At 33.2% G+C, this 19426-nt stretch overlaps 2 protein-coding genes across 3 annotated transcripts; both read left to right on the top strand.

Annotated features, from left to right (window-relative positions):
* Nucleotides 1-1321: 1321 nt before the first annotated feature.
* Nucleotides 1322-7866, top strand: LOC126680324 (ABC transporter C family member 8). 2 transcript variants are annotated; one of them, XM_050375429.2, is made up of 13 exons: nt 1322-1507; nt 1921-3872; nt 3961-4281; nt 4371-4457; nt 4531-5151; nt 5237-5401; nt 5486-5780; nt 5871-6085; nt 6440-6745; nt 6857-6920; nt 7015-7254; nt 7460-7548; nt 7579-7866. In XM_050375429.2, the coding sequence occupies exons 1-13, from the start codon at nt 1483-1485 to the stop codon at nt 7594-7596; spliced, it is 4398 nt and encodes a 1465-aa protein (XP_050231386.1). In that variant the 5' UTR covers nt 1322-1482; the 3' UTR covers nt 7597-7866. The 2 variants fall into 2 exon arrangements, with proteins under 2 accessions (XP_050231386.1, XP_050231387.1); XM_050375430.2 differs by having other exon boundaries at nt 7460-7866.
* A 4402-nt stretch (nt 7867-12268) lies between these two features.
* On the top strand, nt 12269-18457 carry LOC130014657 (ABC transporter C family member 8-like). The gene is made up of 12 exons (XM_056106013.1): nt 12269-12418; nt 12732-14683; nt 14772-15092; nt 15182-15268; nt 15342-15962; nt 16044-16208; nt 16292-16586; nt 16675-16889; nt 17247-17552; nt 17681-17744; nt 17824-18063; nt 18169-18457. The coding sequence occupies exons 1-12, from the start codon at nt 12394-12396 to the stop codon at nt 18270-18272; spliced, it is 4395 nt and encodes a 1464-aa protein (XP_055961988.1). The 5' UTR covers nt 12269-12393; the 3' UTR covers nt 18273-18457.
* The last annotated feature ends 969 nt before the right edge of the window (nt 18458-19426 follow it).

Raw genomic sequence — 19426 nt, 5'->3', positions numbered from 1 at the left:
AGACATAAATTTTATAATATAGTTAATTAAAAATAGTTTATTTAATTTCGAGATATAAATTTAAGTACAAATCGACCCTTTTTTCTTATTTAAGACATAATCCATCATGAGGTTTTTTTATTTTTTATTTTTTATCTACTTAGTCTCAGTTTTATATTTTTTTTTATTTAATTAGATCATATATTTTTTATTTACTTAGTCTATGCACTTTTATTTTTATTTACTTAGTAGAAAAAAATATTTATTTAATTTTTTTATAGTTTCATTTTTTGTTTATTTCGTCCCCAATCTATCCTTTAACGACTAAATTACTGCAAAATTTAATTGTACATGGGCCAAATAAATAAAAAATAAAAAATATAAAAACTAATTAAAAAAATATAATTCAAAAACCAAATAAATAAAAAGCAGAAAATACAGAGACCTGAAAATAGGTTAGCCTATATTTAACAGAAAAGTGAATTACAGAAAGTATATAAATAATCAAATAATTAATACAATTACGCAATCTTAAATCAGAAAAATAAATATAAACCCTACATATGCAGTTTTATATCATATCAGAAAAAAGTCGTAAATTCAGTCTGAAAAATTAGATGGACAGAAAAGTTAAGTTTTAATATCCAGAATGATGTCGTATGTGGTGCAAGTTTGAAGCGAGTATCGTCCAAGCTGAACACGTGGACTCTAATAACAGCATACATTTTTTCAAAGTTTCAGTTTTTAATGTATAAGTATATTACAGGAAGAAAAATCTTGTATCAACCTAATTGGCTATATGAATTGGGAAACATTTTTTTTGATGTCCATCCAATTTCTAAGGCTTCGCCTTGACTAATTCAGATTCCGACTGTGTCGCGTATCTGTCATGGTGGATGAATCCGCCAGCGGTATTTTCTATATTTATAGAATTCGAACCTGAAACTTTATTTAAAAGATATTAAACCATTTACCACTTAAACGAATCTCCTCGTTGATGAGAATCATTTATTAATGTATAATATAATATGTGATATTATTAAATGTATTTGATTAGTTAATAAATATTATACTATTAATGAGTATTAATATTTCAATTAAAATTATTTTATTGACGGGATGGTTTACATTTTTATATGAAGAATTGGGAAGTTCTTATCTAGACCCGGTTCATGAAAAATTCATAGATCTATCCAAAAAAAAAAAGAGAAAATAATGAGAACAGAGAAAAAATTGTATAAAATTTTCTAATACCTCATTGGATAGGTACATAGAAAATCAGGTCCAGGTAAGAATTTTCGTGAAGAACTATATAAAAACGAGAAAAGTTGGGGCATGTAATCATGAAATAAAGATTTTGAAACGGGCCGTTGTAGTTGTAGTCCCGTACATCATTTTCACGTTTCTTGTGTATTATTTATGATATTATTACTATAAATTTACAACACGAAGAAATGAAATGAAGTGCTTCGTCTTCTTCTTCTTCAAAAAGACTGTCCAACAATGGCGTTCTTGGAGTCATCAGTTGGTATAGCTACCTGTTTTTTAACTGTTTCTTGATTTTTATTACCATCTCAGTTTCTTGCATGTATGTTCAGAAGTGGTTGGTTTGTTGATTGTCGTTAGTTTCTCTTTATTAAAGGTTTCTTGAATTTTTCATGCATAGAACAGTAATCTTTTCCAATTCAGGAACAGTGATGATGATTTTGAAGTTTAAGTTTCATGTTTTGTTACTTATTATCCTAGTTTTAAATTTTATGTTTTGTTGCTTATTGTCTGTTCTAATCAACAGAACATGTTAGAATATGCGGAAATTAAATAGAATCGTTTTACACTTATCTCTTGTCAAATCCACTGCACTATGGAAAATAATTATGTTTCACCGCCTAATTGTGTATATTATTCTCCTAATTCATGAATTATGGTTTTTGATTATTGCAGGAGAGCTTTCTATGAATTGTGAAAGGATTCTTGGTCTGGGTTCTCTTTGCACACAAAGAACCATCATAGATGTGATAAATTTGGTGTTTCTTGGTGTCTTCTATCTGTTTTTGTTGGTAGATTCTATCCGAAAACGTCACGTTATTAGTCGCAGCAATAGACGGGACTGGTTCGCAATAGTAGTTTCAGGTTGCTGTGTGCTTATCAGTATTGTATTCTTTGGTGTTGGATTATGGGATCTAATAGATAAAAGCTATAGTTTTAGTCAATTTGGCTGGTTGACTTATCTTGTTAGGGGAATAGTTTGGATTTCGCTTGCAGTTTCGTTGCTTGTTAAGAGAAACAAATGGATTTGGATTGTGGTTACTGTCTGGTGGGTGTCCTTTTCTTTATTAGCTTCGGCTTTAAATATCGAAATTCTAGTAAGAACGAATAGTATTCATGTTCTTGATATATTACCATGGCCTGTGAACTTTTTGCTTCTGGTTTGTGCTTTTAGAAACTTGAGTTTTTTTGCTTCTGAACAAGACGCGGATAAAAATCTATTTGAACCTCTAATAGGAGAATGGAAGGTAAAGGATCAATCGGAATTAGCCAATGCTAGTTTTCTTAGCAAATTGACATTTTCTTGGATAAATCCTCTGCTTAGATTAGGCTACTCAAAACCGTTAGATCTTGAAGATGTACCTTCTTTAGTTCCTGAAGATGGAGCTGATGTAGCTTACCAAAAGTTTGCTCATGCTTGGGAGTCCCTTGTAAGAGGAAAAAACTCGATCAATACAAGGAATTTGGTTATTGAGGCGGTGAGAAACGTACATTTTAAAGAAAATATAGTCATAGGTGTGTTTGCTTTGCTTCGGGCAATTGCTGTGGCAGTTGTTCCTCTGCTGCTATTTGCTTTCGTAAACTATTCGAATCTTGAAGAAGAGAACCTGTATCATGGTCTCTCGATTGTAGGATGTTTAATGCTTGTAAAGTTGGTGGAGTCATTGTCTCAAAGGCACAGCTATTTCCTCGGGAGACAATCAGGAATGAGAATGAGATCAGCTTTAATGGTGGCAGTCTATCAAAAGCAGCTCAAACTTTCAAGTTACGCAAGGCGGAGGCATTCGACGGGTGAGATTGTGAATTACATTGCAGTAGATGCTTACAGAATGGGAGAATTTCCTTGGTGGTTTCATGCAACTTGGACTTATGTTGTGCAATTGTTTTTATCCATTGCCATCCTTTTCGGAGTTGTTGGTCTCGGTGCACTTATAGGATTAGTACCACTCCTAATATGTGGACTTCTCAATGTCCCATTTGCAAAATTTCTGCAGAAGTGCCAACAAGAGTTCATGATTGCTCAAGATGAGCGACTTAGAGCTACTTCTGAGATCTTGAACAGCATGAAAATCATAAAGTTACAATCATGGGAAGAAAAGTTTAAGAGTTTCATTGAAGCCCGCCGAGATACTGAATTCAAATGGTTGGCCGATTCACAGTTTAAGAAGAGTTATGGAACTATCTTGTATTGGATGGCTCCGACAGTCGTGTCTTCTGTCATCTTTGTTGGATGCGCCCTTTTTAGGAGTGCACCACTAAATGCCAGCACCATTTTCACAGTACTTGCAACATTAAGGAGCATGAGTGAGCCTGTCAGAATGATACCGGAGTCCCTTGCTATACTAATCCAAGTTAAGGTCTCTTTTGACAGGATTAATACTTTTCTGCTTGATGATGAGCTCAAGATTGAAAGCATTAGCTCGATTCCATCAGACAACTCAGTTGGGAGTGTTGTAATCAAACAAGGTAAATTCAGCTGGGATCCTGATCAAATGATGCCAACTTTGAGAAATGTGAACCTGGATATCAAATGGGGACAAAAATTTGCAATTTGCGGACCAGTTGGCGCTGGAAAATCGTCGCTCTTATGTGCCATACTTGGAGAGATTCCTAAGATTTCAGGAACTGTGAGTACCAAAATGAACGCAAAAAGTAACAGTATACAGTTTTGGAATATATTTCTAAAAAGTTTTTCTCCTTTTGGTTTGCTATCAGGTAAATGTATTTGGAACCGTGGCCTATGTTTCTCAAAATTCTTGGATTCAAAGCGGAACTGTACGCGATAACATACTCTATGGCAAGCCAATGGATCAAGAAAAGTACGATAAGGCTATCAAAGCATGCGCTTTAGATAAAGACATTAACAGTTTCAGTCATGGAGACCTCACAGAAATAGGGCAGAGAGGACTGAATATGAGTGGTGGACAGAAGCAGAGAATTCAACTTGCTCGCGCTGTCTACAACGATGCTGATATTTATCTCCTTGATGATCCTTTTAGTGCAGTCGATGCACATACCGCAGCTCTTCTATTCAATGTAAGGCAGAATCAAAGAGAATTTTCTATACTTCTATATAAGCATGAAATAAATGCAAAATTGTTAACTTACTCGAAATGTACTTGCAGGACTGTGTCATGACGGCTCTAAAAATGAAAACTGTCGTATTAGTGACGCACCAAGTGGAGTTCCTCTCATCGGTCGACCAGATTCTGGTAAAACAATTTGAATGAAAATATGTGTTCATAACATGTAAGTCACTCAATCCGGGTTTGCTTTTTTTAACAGGTTATGGAAGGTGGGATAATCACTCAATTAGGAAGCTATGAAGAACTCTTGACAGCCGGTACAGCATTTGAACAGCTTGTGAATGCTCATAAGGATTCAATGACAGGATCAGGACCCTCAAGTGACCAACCTCAAGAAGATTCGTATACAGAAGATATAATAAGGCAAGAGGTTTATAATGTGTCGAATCCTGCTAATCGGAACAGTGAAGGAGAAACTATTCTAAAGGATATGACAGGAGTGCAACTAACAGAAGAAGAAGAAAAGGGCATTGGTGACTTTGGATGGAAGCCGTTTCTTGATTACGTCATTGTCTCGAAGGGGACATTATTTGCTTGCCTATCAATATTATCTGTAAGTGGTTTTTCTGCTCTTCAAGCTGCTGCAACTTATTGGCTAGCATATGCTATACAGATTCCGAACATCAAAAGCAGCGTCTTAATTGGCGTTTACACGTTGATATCGACAGTCAGTTCTATTTTTGTATATTTGAGGACATATTTTGCAGTCCTTCTTGGATTAAAAGCTTCTAAATCCTTCTTCTCTTGCTTCACTAATGCAATCTTTAAAGCTCCAATGCTCTTCTTTGATTCTACCCCAGTTGGACGGATTCTGACACGCGTAAGAATATATATACTTAACTTAAACATGTGAGGTAGAAACAAAGCAAACTGCTAGACTTAATATCGGTTCTTGTAATTTGCAGGCTTCATCCGATCTTAGCATATTGGATTTTGATATTCCTTTAGCCTATATTTATGCTGCTGCTGCTTTTATGGAAATTACAGCTACCGTAGTAATTATGGCTTCGGTCACATGGCAAGTTCTGATTGTAGCATTCCTTGCTATAGTTGGTACAAAATATGTTCAGGTAAATGAATTTAATTGTCAAATCCTTGACATTTTTCTAGTTTATTATAAATTTTAACAGCTTGACATTTTTTTCTGCTTTCAGGATTATTATTTGGCTTCCGCAAGAGAATTGATAAGGATCAATGGTACTACAAAAGCCCCTGTCATGAACTACGCAGCCGAAACATCACTTGGTGTTGTTACGATAAGAGCGTTCAAAACGGTGGATAGGTTCTTTCAGAATTACATAAAGCTAGTAGATAAAGATGCTGTTCTTTTCTTCCTATCTAATGGAGCAATGGAATGGCTTATTATACGGATAGAGGCTATGCAGAATGCAACTCTACTCACCGCTGCTCTTTTGCTTGTATTTCTTCCGAAAGGCACCATCGCTCCAGGTAGAATTACATTGTCAGGAATAATTGAGTTTCATAAGTATTGAAAAGTCGATCCAGATCCGTATATATAAACCTCTGTTCGGATTGCAGGGCTCGTCGGACTTTCATTGTCTTATGCGTTGTCTCTTACTAGCAACACAGTTTTCATGTCCCGTTGGTATTGCAATTTAGCAAACTATATTATATCAGTTGAAAGGATCAAGCAGTTCATGCACATTCCGCCAGAACCGCCGGCTATTTTGGAGAACAGTAGGCCACCATCTTCCTGGCCTTTCCAGGGTAGAATAGAGCTTCAAGAGCTGAAGGTGAGAAAAACCTTAATATGACTGCTTTTGTATTAGTACCATTGAGTAAAAGCTCATTACACTATGTTGCATTAAAAATAGAAACTTCGAAACGGAAATGCTGAAAGGAAAAATGGCAAAATATGTTCTTTTACAAGAATAGGTTATAAATTTTAAAGTTTTGAAATTTCAAAAGTGTTCGAAAAATAAAAACGATATATGAAACATAAACCATAAAATCCGGACAAGTTTCCGTGCAACATATAGTTTACCAGTATGGAAAATTTGGCTTTTCAAAGAGCAAATATAAACGTGCTTCTCAGTTTCTCCTGTTGTAACTATGATAACTTATTTTGTTTTACTTTGATTCTTCAGATAAGATACCGTCCGAATGCTCCGCTAGTTCTGAAAGGAATCAGTTGCGTATTCGATGAAGGGACAAGAGTTGGAGTTGTAGGGAGAACAGGAAGCGGAAAAACAACATTAATCAGTGCTTTGTTTCGGTTAGTAGAGCCTGCAAGTGGCCAAATTCTTATAGATGGACTTGACATATGTTCTATAGGTCTTAAAGATTTGAGGACAAAGCTAAGCATCATTCCTCAAGAACCAACACTGTTTCGGGGTAGTGTTCGAACTAATCTCGATCCTTTAGGCCTATACTCTGACCATCAAATATGGGAGGTAAACAATACCATTCTTATTGAACCCTTTTTTAATTCTATATACAAACAAATTTGGTTCCGTACGGGCTTATTACCTCACAAATTTCGATTGAATAACATGTATACGCAGGCTTTGGAGAAGTGTCAGCTTAAGACAACAATTAGTAGCATACCTAATCAGCTAGACTCGTTAGGTTAGTATGCATGCAAAAGTTAGATTAGTTTTTGCAGTGAAGTGATAATTAGATGATGCTTTCTAATTTATTGAATTTAAATATAAATTTGAAGTGAGCGATGAAGGCGAAAATTGGAGCGCCGGACAACGCCAACTATTTTGCTTGGGAAGAGTACTCCTAAAAAGAAACAAAATTCTAGTTCTAGATGAAGCCACTGCTTCCATTGATTCTGCTACAGATGCAATTATTCAAAAGATTATCAGACAAGAATTCTCAAAATGTACGGTTATAACCGTTGCTCATAGAGTTCCGACTGTGATAGACAGTGACATGGTCATGGTCCTTTCTTATGGTAAGTTTTCTTTTCCTTGAATTAACTAGAATTCCGTGCTCAGCTATGCAGCACTAAAACTTCTCGTATTCTACGTTTTAGCATTTCATTTTCATTTTCGGAAGCACTTTTGAAACTCACTCCGTTTAGAGCATTTACTCGTTCAAAGAATTCTGTTTCGTGCGTTACATAGGTGGTCCGAATAATAAATTTAATTGACGTGCAGGGGAATTGTTGGAGTATGATGAACCTTCAAAGTTGATGGAGACGGAATCTATTTTTTCTAAGCTTGTAGCTGAGTACTGGTCTAGTTGCCGGGTTAACTCTTAGATAAACGGATTTTGCAAGCAATTGGCGGAGTAGCTTGCCTTTCAAGTTAAGTTTGAGGTAAATGGGATCATAATAAACAGAGATTAAGGGTGAAAAAGCATTCAGTTTATAGATCGAAATAACCGATGTAATTGTTATGATTTAGTTTCGGTTTCATAATTTTTATCGGGTTGAAAATTGAACCTATTAAAATTTTAATTTGAATATTTATTGTGATGTTTGATAGGTTTAGGTCGAAAATTTAACCTATCAGCTATATACGGCATTTCTTCCAATAAAAATATTCAGTTTTAATTTCTTTTAGGCTTTTATCTCATTTCCTTGTACCAAAAGAAAAGTAAGCTTTCTAGTTGAATTTCTGATTGAGTTAACAATTGTTAGAAAATTATTGGTGTTTTGAATTATTAAAAGCTGAAAGTTGGTGTTTAATATTGCTAAGTTAATAAGTGATTTTTAAAATTTAAGTTGTGGTAGCCTCTTTAATTGATTAATTAACCATATCAGTATTATTAAAAATAACATAATCATTGTTTAAGTTCATTCATTCATTGAAGTCTAATAGACTTAGTAGTTTCTAATTTTTTATCAAATGAATCTTAATTATTTTATTGGGTAGATTTAGATTTAGATTTAGCTATATTTAACTTGATTTTGGAATTTTTCAATAATTTTAATTAATTAAATTAGCAGGCATAAATTTCTGGGTTTCTCTCTCTATTATCTTGTGATAAATATGAATAGTGCCAGGCAACAATATCATGGGAGTAGTATCTAATGATTTTGACTTTTAAGTTGAGGTAGGACTTTTATTTATTTAATTATGAGGGCCCTCTTTAATTAATTATTTGCACTTTATATCTCTCCCATGATTTGATCGACTGTTGTTGTCACTTGTCATCACTCATCAGATTTACACATGTAGATGTTTAATATTAAAAAGTCAATAAAAAACAGAATTAACCATTTTGAAGTATACTATAAAAAAATTCTTTTTATTCACAAAAAAACTCTTTTTGTATTTGATAATTTCAGATTGATAGATTAAATGAATAATCTGTCACTAATTTATTTTTAGTTCTCTTTTATGATACGAGATTTCCTAAATCATTAAGCTATTATGACACAGATGAATTATATACAATATCAAAGTCTGAACAGTGGCCGTTTAAGAGAACAAGTAGTAGCAGCCTAGCTATTACCAACTAAATCAATGAAGTTTAATTCAATTATAAATTTAAATTTTATCGGTTTGGTTTTGAAATTTTAAAATTTAGTTTTAAATTTTTTGTTTTGTTTGAAATATAAAATTTATGATTATTTTTCTATTTCTTATATTAATATTTATATTTTATGAGAAGGCCTATAGAATTTATGTCAAACATCGATTATAATATTGGTATATCATGTTATAAATTCAAAATATATATTTATTTTAGCATATTATAGTACATCTTTTGATGAATTTGGAGTAATTTTTTTTTTTACAGAGTAGTAAAATATGATGTTTGTGTAGCAAAAAATTGTATCTCACGTTTTAATAGTTTTTTGGCCTAATCACTCAAAAGCCCTTTACTTTTTTTTTTTTCAATTGCACCCTGACGTTGGGAAAACTCTCTCAAAACCCTCCCACCTTTAAATTTCATTCCAATTGCACCCTGACGTAGGAAAATCCTCTCAAAATTCCCCCACCTTTAGATTTTTTTTCAATTGTACCCTAAATTGAAATTTTTTTATAGTTTTGATTTTAAAAAGTTATTGGATATAATTTTAGAAAGAATAATTTTTTACATTATTAATAATATTAGTATTTAATTAAAATATAGATTAAAAATGAAAGATTATTTTAAAATTTTTCATGTGAAAATAGGTCAATTTAATACTTTGGGGTACAATTGAAAAAGAATCTAAAAATTGAAGGATTCTAAGAGAATTTTTCTACGTCATGATGCAATTAAAAAAAACTTTAAAAGTGGAGGATTTTTAAGCGGTTAAGCTTAATTTTTTTCCGTCATAGATTCAAGTGTTTATTTTCAGACTCTAAACAATTGCGTATTTCAAATCCATAGTATGCAATTATGCATCAAAAAATTATCATTGATCTTTTCAATTATCTCAAAAGTTTAAAATTATATTATTGATCTTAATAATTAAAAAGTATATCATTATTAAAAGTGAATGGCATTTTAAGCGCGCCTATCTTTAGGTATCTCAAATACTTTGTCAGGATAATATTTTTGAAAAGAAAAATTCATCGATAATTTGTTAGAAAAACAGATTTCATCATATATATGTTTATTGACGGGGAACATCTAATGAGAGGCATGTAGTTTTTAACGAAATTATTATGTTTTTTGGATGGGAAAATTATATTCTTGCCGTGATATAAATTTTAGTCTTTTCTAAAAAAATTATATTTTTTATTTGCATCTTCATAAATTGCATGACCATAATTAATAATAGGCCTAATTACTTAAAAAACCCTCACCTTGTAACATTTTTTCGTTTATACCCTCACGTAGGAAAAAGTTCATTTGTACCCTTTTTTTGATTTTTCATTTTCATCTCTACCCTAAAATTTAAATTTTTGAAAATTAAATTAATTAAAGGATGAAAACATTATAAATGACTAATAATATTAATGTTTAATTAAAATATAAGCTAAATATAAAGCATCATTTTGAATATTTTTCTAAATAAAAAAAGGTCAAATTAGCTCTTTAGGGTAGAGATGAAAACAAAAAATCAAAAAAAAGGTACAAATGAACTTTTTCCTACATGAGGGTATAAACGAAAAAATATTACAAGGTGGGGGGTTTTTAAATAATTAGGCCTTAATAATATGCAGATAAAGTTGGAATAAAGTTCCTCACCATATACAAATAAATATATTTATGAAGCCATAACTTTTAGTCAGGAAGCTTGAAATTTTCTTGGCCGAACAATTTGTTTGGTTTTTTAGGCCAAACCATGTCCATTGACTGTATTTTTATTTTTTAGTTTAAACGGCATGTTATTTAGTCTAATTTTTAAATTAAAAATATCATTCAGCCTCTTAAAAATTAAAAAACTATTAGTTGAACTAGATTTTGTATCTATGTACGTGTATTTGCTCATCTAAAATTGATTTTTATATTATAAGAAATAGCAGAGAATAGAAATATATCACTAATAAAATTTAAAAATACATATAAAATTCATAAAAAATAGGGATTTCATATTATTCATTTTTCTCATTATTTAAGAATTTCATAATTTAAAATTTATTCAAAGAATTTAATATCTTTTACAATAAAAAAACCGCTGAAACATATTTTTTTCCAAAAAAAAAAACTTATCTTCATCGTTAATCAAAATTCAACATCCCCTCCTCCATTGATGGAGGGGCTGAGCTTCCCATGCCTTATGAATATTTTCTGGAAGAGGGAGAGCGGTCGTCCACCCCGTCTTTTAAATCGGCTCATAAGTGATGTAATGTATGTATATAAATATATAGGATAAATAGTGAATATATGAAAATCACAAAAAATCTTGTATTGGCAGCAAATTTATAAGGTCGTCAGCTTATTTCCTCCCACGAGCGCAGGGGCGGAAAATTTGAAATGGGGGGCGGAATCTTTTTATCGTATGTTAAAAATAAGGTAGTATTGTAAAATGACAGCTGACTATTACATCTAACATATATTTAACGAAAAATGAAATATTAAAAGTATTTAAAATAAAAAAGACTGATACATTTATGCAATTTTAAATCAGAAAAGAAGTGTAAACCCTAAATATGTAATTTAATATCAGAAAACATTCATAATGTCATAGTCTGCAAAATTGGACATGACAAAAAATGTGAGTTTGTTGTTCAAATGATGTCGTATGATCTGGTGCAAGTGTGAAGTGAGTATTCTCCGAGTTGGACACGTGGACTCTAATAACAGCACAGACATCATCAAAGTTTTAATAATAGTACATCTGAATCCTTGTACCTATTATATTTTTAACCATTGAATATTTATATTTGAAAAATATTCATATTGATAGTTTATAGTTGTAAATACGTTAAGTATTTCAATGAATTAAATGTGTTTGTATGGATAAAAATGGACAGAAAAATTTAATTTAAATGAAATTGATAGTGTAAAAATATAATGTGAACATTTTTTTAATACAGACACCATCTAAGAAGTACGGAAACTTCGACAAAATTGTGTTTTCCATTTCGGAAACATTTCGGAAACCGGAAACTCTTGAACACCCTTACGAAATGTTTCGGGCCGTTTCCGTAAATAATAAAAATTAAAAATTTGTATAAAATATTAAAATTATTATACAAATAAAAATTCTAACTAGCTACCCATAAATTTTACATTCGCATTGCCCACAATACATCAAATATACGTATTTGTGTTGAATTATTTTATATTTTTAATATATTTATAAAATTTTAAATATTTAGTATATTAAAATGAATCATTCTGTTAATTATCATAAATATTTAGATGATATTTTTATAAATATATTCCTATATTTTTGTTATTTGCACGTTTCTCCCACGTTTCGTGTCCTTCATTTTGAAAAACTTCCGTTTCTCCGTGTCCGTTTAGTATCGTTTCCGTTTTCTATTTCCGTTTCCGTGCTACCTAGGACACGACTATTAAAAGGGGGGTAAGCCCTGAATTTAAAAGGAAAAAAAAGTTTGGACATGTAATCATGAGATGAAGATTTTGAAACGGTGTGCATCTTTTTATTCATGTTTTTGAGTATTATGGAATTATTACTATAAATTTACAACTGAAGTTCTTCTTCTTCTTTGTCTGACCATCGAGTTTCTCTTCAACAATGGCGTTCTTGAAGTTTTCACTCGGTAGCTACCTGTTTTTCTTTCTGTTTCTTGATTTTTATTACCGTCTCAATTTCTAGTATGTATGTTCAGAAGTGGTTCTTTTGTTTGGTTTGTTAAAAGCAGGAGTTTATTTGTCGTTAGTTTCACTTTAAAGCTTAAGAATCCTGGAATTTTCATGCATAGAACAGTTCAAGAACAATACTGAAAAGAGCATGATGATGATGATGCTGATTTTGAGTTTAATGTTTTATTTTCTGTAGCTTATTGTCTGTTATAATCAATAGTGCACATCTTCTGATTGTTAGTCCATGTGATAATTTATTAATTATTGCAGGAGAGCTTTCTATGAACTGTGAGAGGAATCTTGCTCTGGATTCTCTTTGCACACAAAAAAGCATCATAGATGTGATAAATCTGGTGTTTCTTGGTGTTTTCTATCTGTTTTTGCTGGTGGATTCTATCCGAAATCGTCACGTTATTAGTGGAAACAATAGACGGGACTGGTTCGCCGTAGTAGTTTCAGTTTGCTGTGTGCTTATCAGTATTGCATTCTTTGGTGTTGGATTGTGGGATCTAATAGATAAAAACTATAGTTTGAGTCAATTTGCCTGGTTGACTTATCTTGTTCGGGGAATAGTTTGGATTTCGGTTGCAGTTTCGTTGCTTGTTAGACGAAACAAATGGATTAGGATTGTTGTTACTGTCTGGTGGGTGTCTTTTTCTGTATTGGCTTCGGCTTTAAATGTCGAAATTCTAGCAAGAACGAAGAGCATCCGTGTTTTTGATGTACTACCATGGCCGGTGAACGTTTTGCTTCTGGTTTGTGCTTTTAGAAACTTAAGCCATTTTGCTTCTGAACAAGATCCAGATGACAAACTGTTTGAACCCCTATTAGAAGAACAGAAGGTAAAGGATCAATCGGAATTAGTCAATGCTAATTTTCTTAGCAAATTGACATTTTCTTGGATAAATCCTCTGCTTCGATTAGGATACTCAAAACCGTTAATTCTTGATGATGTACCTTCTTTAGTTCCTGAAGATGGAGCTGAAGTAGCTTACCAAAAGTTTGCTCATGCTTGGGAGTCCCAAGTAAGAGAAAAAAACTCGGCCAATACGGGGAATTTGGTTCGTAAGGCCGTAGCAAGTGTACATTTTAAAGAAAATATAGTCATAGGTGTATGTGCTTTGCTTAGAGCTGTTGCTGTTGCAGTTGTTCCTCTGCTGCTGTTTGCTTTTGTAAAGTACTCAAATCTTGAAGAACAAAACCTGTATCACGGTCTTTCGATTGTAGGATGTCTGATGCTTGTAAAGTTGGTGGAGTCATTGTCTCAAAGGCACAGCTATTTCCTTGGGAGACAGTCAGGAATGAGAATGAGGTCAGCCTTGATGGTTGCAATCTATCAAAAGCAGCTCAAACTTTCAAGTTACGCGAGGAGGAGGCATTCAACGGGTGAGATTGTGAATTACATTGCAGTAGATGCTTACAGAATGGGAGAATTTCCTTGGTGGTTTCATGCGACATGGACTTATGTTGTGCAATTGTTTTTATCCATTGCCATCCTTTTCGGAGTTGTTGGTCTCGGTGCACTTATAGGGTTAGTACCCCTCCTAATATGTGGACTTCTCAATGTGCCATTTGCAAAGTTTCTGCAGAAGTGCCAGCAAGAGTTCATGATTGCTCAAGATGAACGACTTAGAGCTACTTCCGAGATCTTGAACAACATGAAAATCATAAAGTTACAGTCATGGGAAGAAAAGTTTAAGAGTTTCATTGAAGCCCGTCGAGATACTGAATTCAAATGGTTGGCCGATTCGCTGTTTAAGAAGGCCTATGGAACTATCTTGTATTGGATGGCTCCGACAATCGTATCTTCTGTCATCTTTGTTGGATGTGCTCTTTTTAGGAGTGCACCACTAAATGCTAGCACTATTTTCACAGTACTTGCAACATTAAGGAGCATGAGTGAGCCTGTCAGAATGATACCGGAGTCCCTTGCTATACTAATCCAAGTTAAGGTCTCTTTTGATAGGATTAATACTTTTCTGCTTGATGATGAACTCAAGATTGAAAGCATTAGCTCGATTCAATCAGACAACTCCGTTGGAAGTGTTGTAATTAAACATGGTAAATTCAGCTGGGATCCTGATCAAATGATGCCAACTTTGAGAAATGTGAACCTGGATATCAAATGGGGACAAAAATTTGCAATTTGCGGACCAGTTGGCGCTGGAAAATCGTCGCTCTTATGTGCCATACTTGGAGAGATTCCTAAGATTTCAGGAACTGTGGGTACCAAAATGAAAACAAAAAGCATCGGTATATAGTTTTGGCATATATTTCTAACAAGTTTTTCTCCTTTTGGTTTGCTATCAGGTAAATGTATTTGGAACCGTGGCCTATGTTTCTCAAAATTCTTGGATTCAAAGCGGAACTGTACGCGATAACATACTCTATGGCAAGCCAATGGACCAAGAAAAGTACGATAAGGCTATTAAAGCATGCGCTTTAGATAAAGACATTAATAGTTTCAGTCATGGAGACCTCACAGAAATAGGGCAGAGAGGACTGAATATGAGTGGTGGACAGAAGCAGAGGATTCAACTTGCTCGCGCTGTCTATAATGATGCTGATATTTATCTCCTTGATGATCCTTTTAGTGCAGTCGATGCACATACCGCAGCTCTTCTATTCAATGTAAGGCAGAAATAAAGAAAATTTCTATACTTCTTCATAAGCATGAAATGAATGCAAACTTAATAACTTACTTGAAAATGTACTTGCAGGAATGTGTCATGACGGCTCTAAAAATGAAAACTGTCGTATTAGTGACGCACCAAGTGGAGTTCCTCTCATCGGTTGATCAGATTTTGGTAAAACAATTTGACTGAAAATATGTGTTCATAACATGTAAGTCACTTAATCCGGGTTTGCTTTTTTTAACAGGTTATGGAAGGTGGGAAAATCACTCAATTAGGAAGCTATGAAGAACTCTTGACAGCCGGTACAGCATTTGAACAGCTTGTGAATGCTCATAAGGATTCAATGACAGGATCAGGACCCTCAAGTGACCAACCTCAAGAAGATTCGTATACAGCAGATATAATAAGGCAAGAGGATTATAACGTGTCGAATCCTGCTAATCGGAACAGTGAAGGAGAAACTATTCTAAAGGATATGACAGGAGTGCAACTAACAGAAGAAGAAGAAAAGGGCATTGGTGACATTGGATGGAAGCCGTTTCTTGATTACATCATTGTCTCGAAGGGAACATTGATTGCTTGCCTATCAATACTATCTGTAAGTGGTTTTTCTGCTCTTCAAGCTGCTGCAACTTATTGGCTAGCATATGCTATACAGATTCCGAACATCAAAAGCAGCGTCTTGATTGGCGTTTACACGTTGATATCGACAGTCAGTTCTATTTTCGTATATTTGAGGTCATATTTTGCAGTCCTTCTTGGATTAAAAGCTTCTAAATCCTTCTTCTCTGGCTTCACTAATGCAATCTTTAAAGCTCCAATGCTCTTCTTTGATTCTACCCCAGTTGGACGGATTCTGACTCGCGTAAGAATATACTTAACTTATAAATGTATGGCAGAAACAAAGAAAACTGCTAGACTTAATATATGTTCTTGTAATTTGCAGGCTTCTTCGGATCTGAGCATATTGGATTTTGATATTCCTTTAGCCTATATTTATGCTGCTGCTGCTTTTATGGAAATTACAGCTACCGTAGTAATTATGGCCTCGGTCACATGGCAAGTTCTGATTGTGGCATTCCTTGCTATAGTTGGTACAAAATATGTTCAGGTAAATGAATACAATTTTCGAATCCTTGACATTTTTCTAGTTTATTATAAAATTTAATAGCTTAACATTTTTTCTGCTTTCAGGATTACTATTTGGCCTCTGCAAGAGAATTGATAAGGATCAATGGTACAACAAAAGCCCCTGTCATGAACTACGCAGCCGAAACATCACTTGGTGTTGTTACGATAAGAGCATTCAAAACGGTGGATAGGTTTTTTCAGAATTACATAAAGCTAGTAGATAAAGATGCTGTTCTTTTCTTCCTATCTAATGGAGCAATGGAATGGCTTATTATACGGATAGAGGCTATGCAGAATGCAACTCTACTCACCGCTGCTCTTTTGCTTGTATTTCTTCCGAAAGGCACCATCGCTCCAGGTAGAATTACATTGTCAGAAACAATTGAGTTTCATAAGTATTGAAAAATTGATCCAGATCCATATATATAAACCTTTCTGGATTGCAGGACTCGTCGGACTATCATTGTCTTATGCATTGTCTCTTACTAGCAACACGGTTTTCATGTCTCGTTGGTATTGCAATTTAGCAAACTATATTATATCAGTTGAAAGGATCAAGCAGTTCATGCACATTCCGCCAGAACCGCCGGCAATTTTGGAGAACAGTAGGCCACCATCTTCCTGGCCTTTCCAGGGTAGAATAGAGCTTCAAGAGCTGAAGGTGAGAAAAACCTTAATATGATTGCATTGCTTTTAGTACCTTTGAATTAAATCTCATCACACTATGTTGCATGAAAAATAGAAACTTCGAAACGGAAATGCTGTAAAGAAAAACGGCGAAATGATCTTTTTTTTTAACAAAAACAGGTTATAAATTTAATGTTTTGAAATTTCAAAAGCGTTTTTGAAAATAAAAACAAAATACCGAAACATAGAACTCAGACAAGTTCCCGTGCAACATAGTCCACGAGTATGGAAAATTGGCTTTTCAAAGAGCAAATATAAACTTGCTTCTGAATGTATTCATTTTTTCAGGTTGTAACTATGATAGCATTTTTCTTTTACTTTGATCATTCAGATAAGATACCGTCCGAATGCTCCGCTAGTTCTGAAAGGAATCAGTTGCGTATTCGATGAAGGGAAAAGAGTTGGAGTTGTAGGGAGAACAGGAAGCGGAAAAACAACATTAATCAGTGCTTTGTTTCGGTTAGTAGAGCCTGCAAGTGGCCAAATTCTTATAGATGGACTTGACATATGTTCTATAGGTCTTAAAGATTTGAGGACAAAGCTAAGCATCATTCCTCAAGAACCAACACTGTTTCGGGGTAGTGTTCGAACTAATCTCGATCCTTTAGGCCTATACTCTGACCATCAAATATGGGAGGTAAACGATACCATTCTTATTGAACTCTTTTTTAATTCTGTATACAAACAAATTTGGTACCGTACGGGCTTATTACCTCACAAATTTCGATTGAATAACATGTAAGATCGTAATTTCGCTATTTGCAGGCTTTGGAGAAGTGTCAGCTTAAGACAACAATTAGTAGCATACCTAATCAGCTAGACTCATTAGGTAAGTATGCAAAAGTGAGAGTTTTTTGCAGTTTAGATGATGCATTCTAATTTCTTGAATTAAAATATAAATTTTGAAGTGAGCGATGAAGGCGAAAATTGGAGCGCCGGACAACGCCAACTGTTTTGCTTGGGAAGAGTACTTCTAAAAAGAAACAAAATTCTAGTTCTAGATGAAGCCACTGCTTCCATTGATTCTGCAACAGATGCAATTATTCAAAAAATTATCAGACAAGAATTCTCGAAATGTACCGTTATAACCGTTGCTCATAGAGTTCCGACTGTGATAGACAGTGACATGGTCATGGTCCTTTCTTATGGTAAGTTTTTTTCATTGGATAAATTAGAATATTATGCAGTAAGATCGCAGAAAAACTTGTCGTATCTTATATTTCGTCGTTTCATTTTCATTTGATTTGGTGCAGGGAAATTGTTGGAGTATGATGAACCTTCAAAATTGATGGAGATTGAATCTAACTTTTCTAAGCTTGTAGCTGAATATTGGTCAAGTTGCAGGATTAACTCTTAGATAAACCTATTCCGCGCTTCGATGATGGTGATTTTTTTATTTCGCGAGTCTTTACGATATTGCAAGCATTTCATGGAGTACCTTGCATCTCAAGTTTGAGAGTAAATGGCATCAAAGTAAAACACAGAATAATTCTTCCGGTTAAGGTTGAGCAACATTCGATTAGGATTGTGAAATATCAGATGAAACGTTATGATTTGTGTCTGTTTCGAAATCTTTGTTGGTTCAGACATTAACATATACTAATATTTTTGGTTTATATAAATATATATCATATCATATAGTATAATATAATATTTTTTAGTTAAAGCTTTCTAGCTAGCTAGTTTAATTTCCGGTTGGATTTTTTGCGTTCATATTAGCAAAGACTTGTAGAAATCTAATTGGTATTTTGAATCATTGAAAGTTGAAAGTTAAGGGCCTGTTTGGTTCAGCTGTTTCTTATAGCTGATAGTTGTTAGCTGTTGTTGATAGCTGTTCGCTGTTGGTTGGTAGCTGATGGCTGATAGACCATACATGTTTGGTGAGATTTGATTAGCTGATGCTGTTTATATATAAAATGACCGTAAAGGGTATAAACTTTTTTTATTTATTAATTTATGAATATATTATATTATATACTATTCAATAAAAATATTAAAAATTATCTTTTTAATAAGATGGAACATTTAGTTTAAATTTATTTAGATATTTTTTTTATAAATTTATGATTTATTTTAAAAAATAATTAAGTTATAGTTTTGTTAATATAAATAAATAATATTAGATAATTTAAAAATGATTAGAGTATTTAAAAATAATTTAAATTACTATATATATATTAAAAAATAATATATCCTAATAGGGGTAGTTTTGTCTAAATAATTAAAAATATTGAAAAAGCTATCAGCTGTTGGTAAAAAACTCTAAAATTGAGCTTTTCAAAAAACAGCTGTTGGAGGTTCAAAAAGCTTCAAAAAAAATTTAGAAAATTCTCACCAAACACTTTAGTTGAGTTTTTTGAAAAGTAAAAGTTAAAAACTCCATCAAAAAACTGAACCAAACACCCACTTAGTGTTTAAAATTGGTGCAGTAACTGCAAAATACCCAAAATAATATAGTTTCATTTACAATAAACTCCATCAATAGTAAAAAAAAAATTAATTTGGTATCAT

This window comes from Mercurialis annua, linkage group LG5, assembly GCF_937616625.2.
Source record: "Mercurialis annua linkage group LG5, ddMerAnnu1.2, whole genome shotgun sequence".
Taxonomy (NCBI): Eukaryota; Viridiplantae; Streptophyta; class Magnoliopsida; order Malpighiales; family Euphorbiaceae; genus Mercurialis; species Mercurialis annua.
The sequence above is the reverse complement of the archived record's forward strand: the minus strand, read 5'-3'. Positions and strand labels throughout refer to the sequence as shown.